Raw genomic sequence first — 18,782 nt, 5'->3', positions numbered from 1 at the left:
GAATGAAGATACAACCGTTGAAAATCTTTGTGATAGAGCAAAAGCAGTCCTGAGGGGGAAATACATCACAATAAAAGCATCCATCGCAAAGCTGGAAAGAACAGAAATACAAAAGCTAACTTTGCACATAAAGGAGCTGGAGAAAAAACATCAAAGAGATCCTACACCCAGCAGAAGAGAGTTAATAAAGATTCGGGAAGAATTCAATGAAATAGAGACCGGAAGAATTGTGGAACAGATCAACAAAACCAGGAGTTGGTTCTTTGAAAGAATTAATAAGATAGATAAACCATTAGCCAGCCTTATTTAAAAAGAAGAGAGAAGACTCAAATTAATAAAATCATGAATGAGAAAGGAAAGATCACTACCAACACCAAGGAAAAACAAAAGATTTTTAAAACATATTATGAACAGCTATATGCCAAAAAATTAGGCAATCTAGAAGAAAAGGAAGCATTTCTGGAAAGCCACAAACTACCAAAACTGGAACAGGAAGAAATAGAAAACCTGAACAGTCCAATAACCAGGGAGGAAATTGAAGCAGTCATCAAAAACCTCCCAAGACACGAAAGTCCAGGGCCAGATGGCTTCCCTGGGGAGTTCTATCAAACGTTTAAAGAAGAAACCATACCTATTCTACTAAAGCTGTTTGGAAAGATAGAGAGAGATGGACTATTCCAAATTTGTTCTATGAGGCCAGCATCACCTTAATTCCAAAACCAGACAACGACCCCACCAAAAAGAATTACAGACCAATATCCCTGATGAACATGGATGCAAAAATTCTCAACAAGATACTAGCCAATAGGATCCAACAATCCATTAAGAAAATTATTCATCATGACCAAGTAGGATTTATTCCTGGGACACAAGGCTGGTTCAACACTCATAACACAATCAATGTGATTCATCATATCAGCCAGGAAAAAACAAGAACCATATGATCCTCTCATTAGATGCAGAGAAAGCATTTGACAAAATACAGCATCCATTCCTGATCAAGACTCTTCAGTGTAGGGATAGAGGTAACATTCCTCAACATCTTAAAAGCCATCTACGAAGAGCCCACAGCAAATATCATTCTCAATGGGGAAGCAGTGGGAGCCTTTCCCCTAAGATCATGAAAAAGACAGGGATGTCCACTCTCACCACTGCTATTCAACATAGTACTGGAAGTCCTCGCCTCAGCAATCGGACAACAAAAAGACATTAAAGGCATTCAAATTGGCAAAGAAGAAGTCAAACTCTCCCTTTTTGCCGATGACATGATACTCTACATAGAAAACCCAAAAGCCTCCAACCCAAGATTGCTAGAACTCATACAGCAATTTGGCAGCGTCGCAGGATACAAAATCAATGCCCAGAAATCAGTGGCATTTCTACACACTAACGATGAGACTGAAGAAAGAGAAATTAAGGAGTCAATCCCATTTACAATTGCACCCAAAAGCATAAGATACCTAGGAATAAACCTAACCAAAGAGGTAAAGGATCTATACCCTAAAAACTATAGAACACTTCTGAAAGAAATTGAGGAAGACACAAAGAGATGGAAAAATATTCCATGCTCATGGATTGGCAGAATTAATATAGTGAAAATGTCAATGTTATCCAGGGCAATTTACACGTTTAATGCAATCCCTATCAAAATACCATGGACTTTCTTCAGAGAGTTAGAACAAATAATTTTAAGATTTGTGTGGAATCAGAAAAGACCCCGAATAGCCAGGGGAATTTTAAAAAAGAAAACCATAGCTGGGGGCATCACAATGCCAGATTTCAGGTTGTACTACAAAGCTGTGATCATCAAGACAGTGTGATACTGGCACAAAAACAGACACATACATCAAAGGAACAGAATAGAGAATCCAGAAGTGGACCCTCAACTTTATGGTCAACTAATATTCGATAAAGGAGGAAAGACTCTCCACTGGAAGAAAGACAGTCTCTTCAATCAATGGTGCTGGAAAAATTGGACATCCACATGCAGAAGAATGAAACTAGACCACTCTCTTGCACCAAACACAAAGATAAACTCAAAATGGATGAGAGATCAAATGTGAGACAAGATTCCATCAAAATCCTAGAGGAGAACACAGGCAACACCCTTTTTGAACTTGGCCACAGTAACTTCTTGCAAGATACATCCACGAAGGCAAAAGAAACAAAAGCAAAAATGAACTATTGGGACTTCATCAAGATAAGACGCTTTTGCACAGCAAAGGATACAGTCAACAAAACTCATAGACAACCTACAGGATGGGAGACGATATTTGCAAATGACGTATCAGATAAAGGGCTAGTTTCCAAGATCTATAAAGAACTTATGAAACTCAACACCAAAGAAACAACATGAAATGGGCAAAAGACATGAAGAGAAATCTCACAGAGGAAGACATAGGCATGGCCAACATGCACATGAGAAAATGCTCTGCATCACTTGCCATCGGGGAAATACAAAACAAAACCACAAGGAAATACTACCTCACACCAGTGAGAATGGGGAAAATTAACAAGGCAGGAAACCACAAATTGGAGAGGATGCGGAGAAAGGGGAACCCTCTTTCACTGTTGGTGGGAATGTGAACTGGTGCAGCCACTCTGGAAAACTGTGTGGAGGTTCCTCAAAGAATTAAAAATAGACCTGCCCTACGACCCATCAATTGCACTGGTGGGGATTTACCCCAAAGATACAGATGCAGTGAAACACCAGGACACCTGCACCACGATGTTTCTAGCAGCAATGTCCACAATAGCCAAACTGTGGAAGGAGCCTCAGTGTCCATCGAAAGATGATGGATAAAGAAGATGTGGTCTATGTATACAATGGAATATTCCTCAGCCATTAGAAACGACAAATACCCACCATTTGCTTCAACATAGATGGAACTGGAGGGTATTATGCTGAGTGAAGTAAGTCAATCAGAGAAGGACAAAACATTATATGGTCTCATTCATTTGGGGAATATAAATAATAGTGAAAGGGAATATAAGGGAAGGGAGAAGAAATGTGTGGGAAATATCAGGAAGGGAGACAGAACATGAAGACTCCTAACTCTGGGAAATGAACTAGGGGTGAGGGAAGGGGAGGAGGGTGGGGGTGGGGGTGAATGGGTGACGGGCACTGAGGTGGGCACTTGACGGGATGAGCACTGGGTGTTATTCTGTATGTTGGCAAATTGAACACCAATAAAAAATAAATTTATTATTAAATAAATAAGTAAATACAATGGAGAAATCCTGGCCAACACCGTCTTAACTAAGTGATGAAGTTAATGACAACACTGATAATTCGTGTTGATGCTATGTATTGCTCAATATGACATAATATCAATATGATAACCATTTCTGAATTTCTTACCAACACTCTTTTTTAAAAAAAGATTTTATTTATTTTTTCATGAGAGAGAGAGAGAGTGAGGCAGAGACACATGCAGAGGGAGAAGCAGGCTTCTTGCAGGGAGCCTGATGCAGGACTCGATCCCAGGACCCCGGGATCACGGCAGACACTCAACCACCACTCCACCCAGACGTTCCCCTGACCAATACTTTTGTAAGTGTCAAGCTCATGAACAAATGGATCAGGGGAGAATAAGGAAACATGATAACTAGTATCCGGGATTGAATCCTGGAACAGCAAAAACATGACAATAGCATCCCAGCTGGTGATATCCACAGGAAGTCTGGAGTTTAGTCAATAGTAATATACGATGGTGCTTTGGTGGCTCAGTTGGTTTAGTGTCAGGGTCTTGATCTCGGCTCAGGTCTTGATCTCAGGGCTGTGAGTTCTGGCCCATGTTGGGCTCCACGCAGTGCCATGGTTAACATTAAATGAAGCTGCTATATAGCAATTCTTTCTATTTTTCTTGCATCCTTTCTTTAAATATTTTTAAAAAATCATTCTGAAATAAATATGTATTAGAAAAAGTTACAGAGGGATCCCTGGGTGGCGCAGCGGTTTAGCAGCTGCCTTTGGCCCAGGGCGCGATCCTGGAGACCTGGGATCGAATCCCACGTTGGGCTCCCGGTGCATGGGGCCTGCTTCTCCTTCTGCCTATGTCTCTGCCTCTCTCTCTCTCTCTCTCTCTCTCTCTCTGTGTGACTATCATTAATAAATAAAAAATTTTTTAAAAGTTACAGAAATGTCACATCTCTGTATACTGAATAGCAAAAGATTGGAAAGATACACAGCAGTTTGTTATCAATAATTATCTTCAGGGAGGGAGGTGGGAAAGGAGAGCAAGAAGTGGATTTCACTAGTTGTGTACTTGTGATTGTGCATCTTTCAAAAAGTCTTTTCACTAATAATATATTTATGTATTACTTGTATAAATCATTATAAAATAAATTATTTGACAACCAAGATGGCCAGGTTTCATGATGGCAAATACCTATGTTTGTCTTGATGGATAATGCTTATGAATCTCCAGAAAAGAAATATCCTTTCCATATGTGGCCACTACCAGATGAAGTAAATTTTACCATCTTTGTGTAAATTCAGTAAGGATTCACAAGAGCATGATTCTTATTGATGAGTCAGAAAATCCATCTCAAGTAAAAGAGACCCTAGGAGAGTCCAAAATATCAGTCGTATTCAAGCAACTCAGTAGAATAAAGTCCTGGATAACCAGGGTGATTTTCTCCCAGAGTCTTATTTTGAGCAAAATCCAATTCAATGGCAGTAAACAAATCACTGGAGGCCTAGGGACTTACCTCTCTGTGGGTTCTTATTTGCTCAAGGATACTCTGGGTCACTTGCTGCTGCCCTGCATGCATGTAATTGTGTATATAAATTCAGAAATACTGTCTGCAGGGGGAAACCAAAATATTCAAATCTTCCAACACCTTGTTTCCCTCAGGAGGTAACCAGGAGCATGCTACTTGGGGAAGCATGATGTGTTAAGGAAAATCCAGTGTGTGTAGGTACATGAGCTCAGGTAAAATGGCGGGGGGGAGGGAAGAGACTGATCTGGTTTCCAGTAATCACGGGTGCTGTTCTGCCCCTCTTCAGAGGAGTGTTTCCCCTTAATAGAGTCCTTCAGAGCAACTTGAGAAGCCAGAGGACAATATTTAGTTCAATTAACTGGGTGTGCCATTAATATGGGACAAACATTAAGAACATTTCTACTTGATTTAATTTAGTAATGGTGATTTAGTAATCACCTCTTGGATCTGATTATTTTTTCAATTTCCACATTCTTGTCCCTAAGAGCTTCCCATACCCTTGACCTGAAAAGTAGGCAGCTAATGGGAAGACATAATTATTGGGTCCCAGAAGTAAATGAACCTAATAAACATTAGCAAAGCAGCATTAACAATAAATTTTCAGTGTATCTTGGTGTTTTCAACAGGAATTTATACATCACAAGTGTCAGCAGGATGCGTCACTTAGTAGTGTTGGTTGGGAGAGTGAAAAATCCTAATAGTATTTTCATGTCTCAATCAGTTTTCCTTTTTTATTTTTTTACCCCACTCCTTAACTTCATTTCTCTGTTCTATAGGTTCGTGGTAAATTTATGTTTTCTTAATGCCTAAATGCCATCTGAGTGACATGCTCATAAAATACTTAAATACCATGCTTATTTTCTTATAGCTTGTTCCAAGCTGCTTAGAATACAAAACTTTGTTTCCACTTCTATAAACTTGTTGGGAGGAGTATCTTCCCTCTTGAACATGGGCACAAACTAATTTCTCATTTACAGCTTATGGAGCTTGGTTTTATTACTATTTTACTAATTTTTTTAAAATTTTTTGGGATGCTTGGGTGGCTCAGCGGTTAAGAGTCTGCCTTCAGCTCAGGGTGTGATCCTGGAGACCTGGGATTGAGTCCCACATCGGGCTCCCTGCATGGAGCCTGCTTCTCCCTCTGCCTCTGTCTCTGTGTGTCTCTGCCTCTGTCTCTGTGTGTATTTTGTAAGATTTTATTTAATCATTTGAGAGAGAGAGTGAGAGAGACAAAGCATGAGGGGGGAGGGTCAAAGGGAGAAGCAGACACCCATGCTGAGCAGAGAGCCCGACATGGGGCTTGATCCTGGGACTTCAGGATCATCAACTGAGCTGAAGACAGACACTTAACCAACTGAGGCATGCAGGCACCTCTCTCTCTCTCTCTCTCTCTCTCTCTCAGATTTATTTATTTATTTTAGAGAAAGTGAGCATGAGCAGAAGGTGAGGTATGGGGAAGAGGAGAGGGAGAGAATCTTCAAGCAGACTCCCTGCTTAGCAAGGAGCCTACATAGGGCTTTATCCCACAACCCATGAGATCATCACCTGGGCCAAAACCAAGAGTTGGATGCTTAACCAACTGAGCCACCCAGGCACCCATCATTATTATTTCTGAGTTTATCCTGATGTGGTTCATATTGGGTCCCTACAAACAAATCTAAATGAGAACACATCACAGACCATATCCATAAATCTCTTTTTGATGTGTACCATTTCAGGAAATGACATCCCAGTGTCCATTCAAGTACAAGGATAGCTGGTTTATTTCATGGCACTCTACCTCACACCCATCTATGGTTTCTTCCATGGATTTATGTAACCAGATCCGCAGAAAAAGGACTGCTAAGTGTTTATGTGTTTACCTGCTGCCTGCCTAACTATTCATATATTAAGTGGTACCCATGATCTCGAATTATTCACCATAGTGAAATTAGTTATGATCATAGGAAATCTATATATCTTCATTACTGGGCCTTAATAGAACATATTAAACAGAAGGTTAAGAATTGGATCATGAACTATCCAAAAACCCAGCATCAATAACATGAAACAGCATGGTGGTCTAGGAACTTTGAGAAACTTAGACTATATTAACTGCTTCCAATCCCTTCACCATCCCCATTCTTTCATGGCTTGCTGTGTGTGGATCTTACGTCCTCACTCCATTGATGATTTTATGTGTGACTTGCTTTGGTTGGTGGTATGGGGTTGGAAATGATAGTCAATCCTGAGCTCAGGCATCAGAGGGAACCATGTGATTCTGGTTGCTGCTTTTTAGCTCTTGCCGTTTTTCTTGAGAAAAGAAAGCCACAGAATGAGACACATGTGGTAAAGTATATCTGTGCCTGACCTTCAGCCTGAAGCTAAACTGGCCTGTAGATGTGGGAATAAGAAAACACATTTGTTGTTATAAGCACTGAAATTCATAGAGTTATTTTTCATCTTGTATTATTACAGCAATAATCAACTCACAACAAAAGCATTTCGAGAGGTCTTATAATATCTCATTTGTTCTTGTTTTCCTTGCTTTCTCCTTCTTTTTACTATTTAAAAAAATTTTTTAATAATAAATTTATTTTTATTGGTGTTCAATTTGCCAACATACAGAATAACACCCAGTGCTCATCCCATCAAGTGCCCACCTCAGTGCCCGCCACCAGTCACCCCCACCCCCTGCCCTCCTCCCCTTCCACCACCCCTAGTTCGTTTCCCAGAGTTAGGAATCTTCCATGTTCTGTCTCCCTTTCTGATATTGGTTCAACCAGATCAGTTATAGCCATGGAGGGAGGAAATGAGACAGTAACAACAGATTTCATTCTCTCAGGACTCTTCCCCAATGTGAAGTATGTCAGCATCCTTATCTACACTATCATCCTGATCTACCTGGTTGCAGTCACTGGGAACTTCATCCTGCTTTTTCTTATCTGTATGCACTTGAGGCTTCACACCCCAATGTACTTCTTCCTCAGTCAGCTTTCTCTCGTAGATCTGGCCTTCATCAGTAGCACTGATCCAAAGATGATAAACTTTCTCTCTGGAAGAAAAAACATCACACATCTTGCCTGTGAAACCCAGATATTTTTCTTCTTTACTCTTGGAGGTGCTGAATGCATCCTCCTGACCCTTATGGCCTATGACCGATATGTATCTGTCTGTCACCTTTTGAGATATGTAGTGATTATGAACCACAGGGTCTGTCTGCAAATGGCCCTTGTGTCTTGGATTGGGGGCATTTTAGCTTCCACAGCTCATACAACCTATACCATGAGTCTACCTATCTGTGGCTCTAGAGAAATCTACCATTCCTTCTGTGAGATGCCAGCAATCATGAAGATCTCATGCAAAGACACTTCCACCTATGAGCTGGTGGTCTTTGTTATGGGCATTGCTTTTATCATTGTCCCTTTTGGACTTATCATGGCTTCCTACACTTTCATCTTCCTCACTGTTCTTCATATGAAATCCCCCCAAGGCAGGACCAAAGCCTTGGCCACATGCTCATCCCATCATACAGTGGTAAGTTTTTATCTAGGACCATGTGTTTATATGTACATGACACCTGGTTTCTTCCACACCGTTGAGCAAGAACAGGCTGTGTCTGTATTGTGTCCTCACACCCATGCTAAATCCACTCATCTACAGCTTGAGAAACAAAGATGTAGTGGGGGCTTTTCAGAAAATCCTGAGGAAACATCCAGTCTCTTAACAAAACACATAAATATCAATGTGGAAAAGAGCTATTTAGAGTCAAGGATAAAAACTCCAGGAGCATCCACAATCGCATTTATCAGCATGAAGAACTTTTCCATAGCCCTATGGGCAATTCACATCATTGAATTCCACTGGCAATATTAATTCAATCATAAATGAATAGTTTGTTAAGAAATTTCTCTCAGATTCTAACCATTTGTTCCCAAAATGGGTTAATTTAACTGCTCTTTTTTATTCCAATTTATATGCATAGACTAAGTTCCAATCTTCTCTTTTTGTACCTCCAATATTTAGACATTTCTCAGTGTCCTCTGAGGCTTACATTTGTTCATGTTATTGGTGATTCAAGTCTTGCTAATTTCTGTTGTTAGAAGTGCCAACTTCTTAGGAAAGACAGATGGAACTGATGTGTAAAAATAAATGGATCTTATTAGGAGAAACAATAGTGATTTTCTTGAATTCCCTGGCAACTCAACATATTGGTTTTTTTCTCCCTGCTTGTCTTTTTAGAAAGTTTCTCAGTCATTCTCAGATTAACAAGAGTCAGTTTACATATAGTTCAAAAAGATTCTTCCTTCAGAAATCGATGTACTTATCTTTGAGTAAAAATAATTGTCTGTCATTGGCAAGGGTAGTTGGGTTTTCTTTTGATTTTAAGCATTTTCAAGGCCTCCCCATGGTAAATATTCAACATACTTTCTGGAATCAGTAAATAGTCAGAATTGTCTTTTTACTTATGCAATATATATTTTTTTACATTTTAAAATTTATCCATGGGAAGCCTGATGTGGGACTTGATCCCAGAACTCCAGGATCACACCCCAAGCCAAAAGCAAGTGTTCAACAGCTGAGCCAGCAAGGTGTCCCCATTTTTTAGTTTAAATTCAATTTGCCACCATATAGTATAACACTCAGTGCTCATCCCATCATGTGCTGTCCTTAGTGCCTGTCACCCAGTTACCCCACCCCCCCCCACCTCCCCTTCCGTGACCCTTTGTTTGATCCCAGAGTTAGGAGTCTCCTTATGCAATACTTTAAAGTGCTTCTGAGACACTGTCATTTGCTTATAATAATTGGGTAAGTGGGTCACTTTTGATGCACAGAAATAAAAGTGCTTGAAGAATTTGGGAGGCTGGTGGTCTATGTAAAGTAATTGTAAATTTTACCAAAGAATGGAGCAGACTGGACCATCAGTAAAGTTCAAGTGACCAATAGAGATGAGTAACATTTCACAGTTGGTTAGAGGAATATTAGTGGGAAGTTGAGTTGGCTTCTGAGGATGAGATCCATGACTGCATAAGGAACACATGCAAACAGATTGATGCATATGACCAGAGTGGATGGTTCCACTGGTGCACAGAACATGGGCAGGATGGAAGCTGGTCAGCCACTCCTGAAATGAAGAGCTGTGAAGGGCATCCACACAAGCCTTGTCTATGATATTGTGACCAGGCAATTTCAGGTGGTCCCAACTTTCACATGACAAAAGAGATAAACTTCTGTTAGAATTATGAGTCCCGGTAAGGCCCAAGGCAAGATTCTCCTGATGTAGTTTATCTACATTTTCTTTAGTTTTCTGTGACTAAGGAAATGGTTTTGATACCAGCCCATATGAATCATAATGAAAGTTTATAAGTGAAATATATTGCAAAATTTATAATTAACCATAACCAGCCATGCCCCAAGGGGAATAAAAGTTAATTTTAGTAGTATATATTATTTAACATCACTCAGCTCATCAAAAACCAGAAAGGACTCTAAAATCTGTTGGTGGATGGGGGTACATCAGTGGGTCAGTCAGTTAAGTGACCAACTCTTGAATTTTTTAGAAAAATTTTTTTTAAGATTTTACTTATTTATTTGAGAGAGACAGAGATAGCAACCAAGATAGCATAAGCAAGGAGGAGATGGAGAAGCAGGTTCCCCAATGAGCAGGGAGCCTGATGCAGGACTTGGTCCTAGGACCCTGAGATCATGACCCAAGCAGAAGGCAGATGCCCAACTGACTGAGCCACCCAGGAGCCCCCTGACTCTTGATTTTGACTTGGCATTGTGAGATCAGCACTGTGTCTAGCCCTGAGCTCAGTGAGGAGTCTGTTTGAGATTCTCTTTCTCCCTCTGCTTCTGCCCCTCCCACCATTCATGTGCACACTCTTTCTCTCAAATAAATAAATAAATCATAAAAAATAAAAACAATAAAATCTATTGGTGGATATAATGTGTGGAAAAAGGCATATTTGGCTTTACTGGGATAAAGGTAGATGGCTATGCCTTTTTTGGAATTCAATTAATTAAAATTAAATATTGCTTCACATTTTTTCCTCAGGAATTGTCTGAGTTGTCACCTCCTTGCTTGTGATCTCAACTTAACATTTGCAAATGCATAATTTTTATGGTATTGTTTGCTCCAAGACTGGCAACAACCAGTCTGATAATGGCTGAATAAATTGTGGTCCATCCATATGATGGATAATTACATGGCCATCATAAATAATGAATAAAAGCTAAACAAGATAACTAGAAGGCTCTTCTGAAAAAATAATTTGAGGAAGTACTCAAGATTTGAGGGGGAAAATGTATCATAAAAGTATATTCTGATGAAATAAACAGTACCCCCAAAGCTGCTATATGTGTGTGTGTGTGTGCATTTGTGCGTGCAAGTGTCTTCGACGATCTTTTCCCCAGTTTTATTGAGATATAATGGGTTATAACATTGTCTAAATTAAAAGTGTATAATATGATAATTTGATGCCTGTATAAGTTGCAAAATATTTACCATAGTAAGGTAAATTAGCACATCTTTCACTTCACATTATTACTATTTTCCTGTTGTTCTTGATATAGTAAGAACATCAGAGCTTTACTCTCAAAGCAACTTTCAAGTTTACAATGCAATGTTCTGTTAGTTTCAGGTGTACAACATAATGATTCCACAATTCTATGCATTTCTTAATGACCATCAAGATAAGTAAACTCTTACTCCCCTTTACCTATTTCATTCATTCTCTCACCAAGAGTTCTGTGCCAGCCATCAAGTCTGTTCACTGTATTTAAGGATCTCATTATCATCTCTTTTCCCCCCCCTCTGTTTTGTTTCTTAAATTCCACATATGAGTGAAATTATATAGTGTTTGTCTAACTTTTTCCCTTAGCATAGTAATATCCTCTAGGTCCATCCATATTGTTGTAAATGGCAAGATCTTATTCTATTTCTTGACTCAGTATTATTCTATATATTTATGTATATATAAATATGCATATATATTTATGTATATTTATGTATATATTATGTATATATAAACATATATACTGCATATCATTTTATTCTTCTGTTAATGGAAATGTGAGTTGCTTCCATATCTTGGCTACTGTAAATAATACTGCAACAAACATATGGAAGGCTCTATCTTCTAGTATTCATATTTTCATTTTCTTTGGAAAACACCCAGTTGTGGAATTCCTGGATCATATGGTAATACTATCTTTAATTTTTGGAGGAAACTCCATCCTGTTTTCTACAGTGGCTACACCAATTTTTTAAAGCCTTTCTGACAGGTGTGTGATGGTATCTACATTTTGCATTTATTTTTGTATATGATGTAAGAAAGTGGTCCAGTTTTATTCTTTTGTGTGTTGCTATCTAGTTTCCCCAGCACTATTTGTTGAAAGACTGTCTTTTCCCCATTAGATATTCTTTCCTGTTTGGGCAAAGATTAATTGACCATGTATTTGTGAGTTTATTTCTGAGTTTTCTATTCGGTTCCATTGATCTGTATGTCTATTTTTGTACCAGAACCATATTATTTTGATTACTACATCTTTGTAATATAACTTGAACTCCAGATTTGTAATGATTCCAGCTTTGTTCTTCAAGATTGCTTTGGTTAGTCAGAGACATTTTTGGTTCCATACAAATTTTCCGGTTCTGTGAAAAATGCTGCCGGTATTTTTTAAGATTTTATTTATTTATTCATGAGAGACACAGAGAGAAGCAGAGACATAGGCAGAGGGAGAAGCAGACTCCAGGCAGGGAGCCTGATGTGGGACTTGATCCCGACATGGAATATCTTTCCATTTGTTCTTGTCACCTTCAATCTCTTTCATCATTGCTTTATACTTGTCAGAATATGGGTCTTTCACATCCTTGGTTAAGTTTATTCTTAGGTATTTTATTTTTGCTGCAATTATAAATGGGACTGTTTTCTTAATATCTCTTTCCAGAACATCATTATTAGTGTATGAAATGCAACCAACTTCTGTGAATTGATTTTGTATTCTTTACTTAAATATACTTAAAGTAAATTAACTTTACTTAATTCATTTATATGTTAGGTTTTTTTTTTTGTTTTCTATGTAGCATATCATCTTGTCTGCAAATACTGAAAGTTTTACTTCTTCCTTATGAATTTGGATGCTTTCTTTCTTTCTTTCTTTTTTTTTTTTTTTTTTGTCGACTCACCATGGCTAGGACTTCCAGTACTATGCTGAATAAAAGTGGTAAGAGTGGATATTCTTGTCTTTTCTCTGAACTTAGAGTTAAAGCTCTGAGTTGATCACCATTGAGGATGATGTTACTGGGTTTTTCACAGATGACTTATTATGTTGAGTTATGTTTCCACTAAAACTACTTTTTTGAGAGTTTTTATCATGAATGGATGTTATATTTTGTCAAATGCTTTTTCTGCATCAATTGAAATGATCAACTGGTTTTCATTTTTTCTTTTATTGATGGGGTGTATCACACTGATTGATTAGCAAATATTGAGCCATGCTTGTATCCCAGGAAAAAATACCACTGATCTTGACAAATGATTTTTTTTAATAATAAATTTATTTTTTATTGGTGTTCAATTTGCCAACATAGAGAAAAACACCAAGTGCTCATCCCGTCAAGTGCCCCCGTCAGTGCCTGTCACCCATTCACTCCCATCCCCCGCCCTCCTCCCCTTCCACCACCCCTAGTTTGTTTCCCAGACTTAGGAGTCTTTATGTTCTGTCTCCCTTCCTGATATTTCCCACACATTTCTTCTCCCTTCCTTTATATTCACTTTCACTATTATTTATATTCCCCAAATGAATGAGAACATACACTGTTTGTCCTTCTCCGATTGACTTACTGCACTCAGCATAATACCCTCCAGTTCCATCCACGTTGAAGCAAATGATGGGTATTTGTCGTTTCTAATGGCTGAGTAATATTCCATTGTATACATAGACCACATCTTCTTTATCCATTCATCTTTCGATGGACACCGACTCTCCTTCCACAGTTTGGCTATTGTGGACATTGCTGCTAGAAACATCGGGGTGCAGGTGTCCCGGCATTTCATAGGATCTGAATCTTTGGGGTAAATCCCAACAGTGTACTTGCAGGGTCGTAGGGCAGGTCTATTTTTAACTCTTTGAGGAACCTCCACACAGTTTACCAGAGTGGCTGCACCAGTTCCCATTCCCACCAACAGTTCAAGAGGGTTCCCTTTTCTCCGCATCCTCTCCAACATTTGTTGTTTCCTGCCTTGTTAATTTTCCCCATTCTCACTGGTGTGAGGTGGTATCTCCTTGTGGTTTTGATTTTCAATTTCCTGATGGCAAGTGATGCAGAACATCTTCTCATGTGCATGTTGGCCATGTCTATGTCTTCCTCTGTGAGATTTCTCTTCATGTCTTTTGCCCATTTCATGATTGGATTGTTTGTTTCTTTGGTGTTGAGTTTCATAAGTTCTTTATAGATCTTGGAAACTAGCCCTTTATCTGATACGTCATTTGCAAATATCTTCTCCCATTCTGTAGGTTGTCTTTGAGTTTTGTTGACTGTATCCTTTGCTGTGCAAAAGCTTTTTATCTTCATTTTTGCTTTTGTTTCTTTTGCCTTCGTGGATGTATCTTGCAAGAAATTACTGTGGCCGAGTTCAAAAAGGGTGTTGCCTGTGTTTTCCTCTAGGATATTGATGGACTCTTGTCTCACATTGAGAACTTGCATCCATTTTGAGTTTCTCTTTGTGTATGGTGCAAGAGAGTGGTCTAGTTTCATTCTTCTGCATGTGGGTGTCCAATTTTCCCAGCACCATTTATTGAAGAGACTGTCTTTCTTTCAGTGGATAGTCTTTCCTCCTTTATTGAATATTAGTTGATTATAAACTTGAGGGTCCACTTCTGTATTCTCTATTCTGTTCCATTGAACTGTGTGCCTGTTTTTGTTCCAGGACCACACTGTCTTGATGACCACAGCTTTGTAGTACAACCTGAAATCTGGCATTGTGGTGCCCCCAGCTATGGTTTTCTTTTTTAAAATTCCCCTGGGTATTCGGGGTCTTTTCTCATTCCACACAAATTTTAAAATAATTTGTTCTAACTCTCTGAAGAAAGCCCATGGTATTTTGATAGGGATTCCATTAAACATGTAAATTGCCCTGGGTAACATTGACATTCTCGCAATATTAATTCTGCCAATCCATGAGCATGGAATCTTTGTGTCTTCCTCAATTTCTGTCAGAAGTGTTCTATAGTTTGTAGGGTATAGATCCTTTACCTCTTTGGTTAGGTTTATTCCTAGGTATCCTATAATTTTGGGTGCAATTGTAAATGGGATTTACTTCTTAATCTCTCTTTCTTCAGTTTCATTTTTAGTGTATAGAAATGCCACTGACTTCTGGGCATTGATTTTGTATCCTGCCACACTGCCAAATTGCTGTATGAGTTCTAGCAATCTTGGGGTGGAGGCTTTTGGGTTTTCTATGTAGAGTATCATGTCATCGGCGAAGAGGGAGAGTTTGACTTCTTCTTTGCCAATTTGAATGCCTTTAATGTCTTTTTTTTGTCTGATTGCTGAGGCTAGGACTTCCAGTACTATGTGGAATAGCAGTGGTGAGAGTTGACAACCCTGTCTTGTTCCTGATCTTAGGGGAAAGGCTCCCAGTGCTTCCCCACTGAGAATGATATTTGCTGTGGGCTTTTCATAGATGGCTTTTAAGATGTTGAGGAATGTTACCTCTATCCCTACACTGAAGAGTTTTGATCAGGAATGGATGCTGTATTTTGTCAAATGCTTTCTCCACATCTTGAGAGGATCCTATGGTTCTCGTTTCTTCCTGGCTGATATGATGAATCACACTGATTGTTTTACGAGTGTTGAACCAGCCTTGTGTCCCGGGAATAAATCCTACTTGGTCATGGTGAATAATTTTCTTAATGTATTGTTGGATCCTATTGGCTAGTATCTTGAGAATTTTGCATCTTTGTTCATCAGGGATATTGGTCTGTAATTCTCCTTTTGGTGGGGTCTTTGTCTGGTTTTGGTTGGATTTAAGGTGATGCTGGACTCATGGAACGAGTTTGGAAGTACTCCATCTCTTTCTATCTTTTGAAACAGCTTTAGTAGAATAGGTATGGTTTCTTCTTTAAATGTTTGATACAATTCCCCTGGGGAAGCCATCTGGCCCTGGACTTTTGTTTTGGGAGGTTTTTGATGACTGCTTCAATTTTCTCCCTGGTTATTGGCCTGTTCAGGTTTTCTATTTCTTCCTGTTCCAGTTTTGGTAGATTGTGGTTTTCCAGAAATGCGTCCATTTCTTCTAGATTGCCTAATTTATTGGTGTATAGCTGTTCATAATATGTTTTTAAAATCGTTTGTATTTCCTTGGTGTTGGTAGTGATCTCTCCTTTCTTATTCATGATTTTATTAATTTGAGTCTTATCCCTCTTCTTTTTAATAAGGCTGGCTAATGGTTTATCTATCTCACTAAGTCTTTCAGGAACCAACTCCTGGTTCTGTTGATCTGTTCCACAGTTCTTCTGATCTTGATTTCGTTGAGTTCTTCCCGAATCTTTATTAACTCTCCTCTTCTGCTGGGTGTAGGATCTATTTGCTGTTTTTTCTCTAGCTCTTTTATGTGTAAGGTTAGCTTTTGTATTTGAGTTCTTTCCAGTTTTTGGATGGATTCTTGTATTCTGGCCTCCCCACTCTGACCCAGTCGCAAGGTGATATAGGGAGGAACAACAACACTGGCGGCGGCCAGCTCTCCAGCCCGAAAGTCAGCTCCCACATGAAGTCCTGCAGCTCCCAGTCCGCGGGAGCCTGGCAGCCCCGGGTGTCGGCGGCCCTGTCCTGCACAGCTCGGGTGTGCCTGGTGGCAGGAGCGTGTTTGCTGTCCTGTGTCCTCCCGCCCCCAATTGCCCAAGGGGATCGCCAGATCCTGGGCTTTGTCACCCGGGGCCCTGGGCTCCTGGGCCTGCACCGCTGGAATCGCTCTCCCCTCCTGCGGGCCACACATTCCCCTCCTTGCCGAGCCGCTGCCAGAGCCACCACCTGAGCTGCTCCTGGGCTCCGATGGGTGCGCGCTCCAGTCCTTTTCAGAGCTCGGCCCATGGTGTGTGGCGTCCTCTCCCCACTTCCTCTGTTAGTGACCCCGGGAACCTGGGGGCTCCACTGCGCCTCCTGGGATCCTGCCCGAGTTCCCTGTGAGCGCCTTTCCATCCGGGAAGGTTGGTAAAGTTCCTGATTCTCCCGGCCTGGGCTTCCCTGTCCTGGGGGGTCTCCTGCCCGGCCTTAGCGCAGCTCTTCGTGGGGCTCTCCCCTCCCACGCTGAAGTCTTGTTATTTATTTTTTCATCTTCTTACCTTGATAGAAGCGCAAACTCTTCTCACTGTAACCTTCCCCCTGTTCTCTCTTTAAATCCCAGGCCGAGGGATCCCTGGGTGGCGCAGCGGTTTAGCGCCTGCCTTTGGCCCAGGGCGCGATCCTGGAGACCCGGGATCGAATCCCACGTCAGGCTCCCGGTGCATGGAGCCTGCTTCTCCCTCTGCCTGTGTCTCTGCCTCTCTCTCTCTCTCTCTGTGACTATCATAAAATAAAATAAAATAAAATAAAATAAAAAAATAAATAAATCCCAGGCCGAATTCGTAGGTTTTCAGGATGATTTGAAAGTTATCTAAGTAAGTTGTTGGGGACAGGGGATTTCGGAATCCTACTCTTCTGCCATCTTGCCGACAGTCTTGGCTCTCATTATCTTGATTTCCTTTTCCCCATTCTATTTACACAAATATGTTATTTTATCTTATTTTTATTTTACTTGTTAAAAATTTGAATTCAATTTGCCAGCATATCATAAACCATTAGTTTCAGATGTAGTGATCCATAGATTATCATTTGTGTGTAACACCCAGTGCTCCTCACACCACCTGCCCTCCTTGATGCCCCTTACCCAGGTCCTGATCCCCCGTCCACCTCCCCTCTAGCGACCCTCCGTTTATTTCACAGAGTTAAGAGTCTGTCATGGGTTTTCTCTCCTTCTGATGACTTCCCATTCAGTTTTCCCTCCCTTCCCCTATGATTCTATGCAATGTTTCTTATATTTCACATATGAATGAAACCGTATGATAATTGTCTTTCACTGACTGACTTATTTCACTCTCTAATACCCTCCAGTTCCATTCATGTCGATATAAGTGGTAAAGATTCGTCCTTTCTAAAGGCTGAGTAATATCCCATTGTAACTATAGCCCACATCTTCTTTATCCATTCATCTGGCGATGGATATGTGGGCTCGTTCCACATTTTGACCACTGTGGACATTGCTGCTGTGAACATTGGGGTGCAGGTGCCCCTTCTTTTCACTACCTCTGTATCTTTGTGGTAAATACCCAGTAGCACATTTGCTAGGTCATAGGGTAGCTCTGTTTTTAAGTTCTTGAGGAACCTGCACTCTTTTCCAGAGTGGCCGCTCCACTTTGCATTCTCGCCAACAGTGCAAGACGTACCCTTTTCTCCACAACCTGGCCAAAGTTTGTTGTTTTTCTGTCTTGTTCATTTTAGCCATTCTGCCAGATGTGAGGTGGTATCTCATTGTGGGTTTTGTTTTGTTTTGTATTTTCCTGATGAGTGATGTGGAGCATTTTTTTCATGTCTCTGTTGGCCACGTGTTGTCTTCTTTGGAGAAATGCCTGTTCATCTCTTCTGCCGATTTCTTCACTGGATTACTTGTTTTGGTTGTTGAGTTCCATAAGGGTTTTATAGATCTTGGATACTAGCCTTTTATTTCCTATGTCATTTGCAAATGCCTTCTCCCATTTTGTAGGTTGTTTCTTAGTTTTATGGACTGTTTCCTTTGCTTTTTATCTTGATGAAGTCCCAATAGTTCAGTTTTGCTTTTGTTTCCCTTGGTATTACAGACATGTCTTGCATAAGTTTCTATGGCCAAGGTCAAAGAGGTTGTTGCCTGTGTTTTCCTCTAGGATTGTGACGGATTCCTATTTCACCTTTAGGTCTTTCATCCATTTTGAGTTTATCTTTGTGTGTGGTGTAAGACAATGGTCCAGTTGAGTTCTTCTGCATGTGGCTGTCCAATTTG

The 18,782-nt window shown here is 40.1% G+C and overlaps 1 protein-coding gene across 1 annotated transcript; it reads left to right on the top strand.

The window, feature by feature from the left end:
- The first annotated feature begins 7,503 nt into the window (after positions 1–7,503).
- On the top strand, positions 7,504–16,745 carry LOC112909622 (olfactory receptor 2T11-like). Its single transcript, XM_025985599.1, is given in 3 exon segments — positions 7,504–8,330; positions 8,332–8,422; positions 16,362–16,745. Coding segments are annotated over 3 exon segments (1,302 nt in total).
- Positions 16,746–18,782: the final 2,037 nt, after the last annotated feature.

The sequence above is a fragment of the Vulpes vulpes genome, unplaced genomic scaffold (assembly GCF_048418805.1).
Source record: "Vulpes vulpes isolate BD-2025 unplaced genomic scaffold, VulVul3 u000000629, whole genome shotgun sequence".
NCBI classification, from domain to species: Eukaryota; Metazoa; Chordata; class Mammalia; order Carnivora; family Canidae; genus Vulpes; species Vulpes vulpes.
The sequence above is the reverse complement of the archived record's forward strand: the minus strand, read 5'-3'. Positions and strand labels throughout refer to the sequence as shown.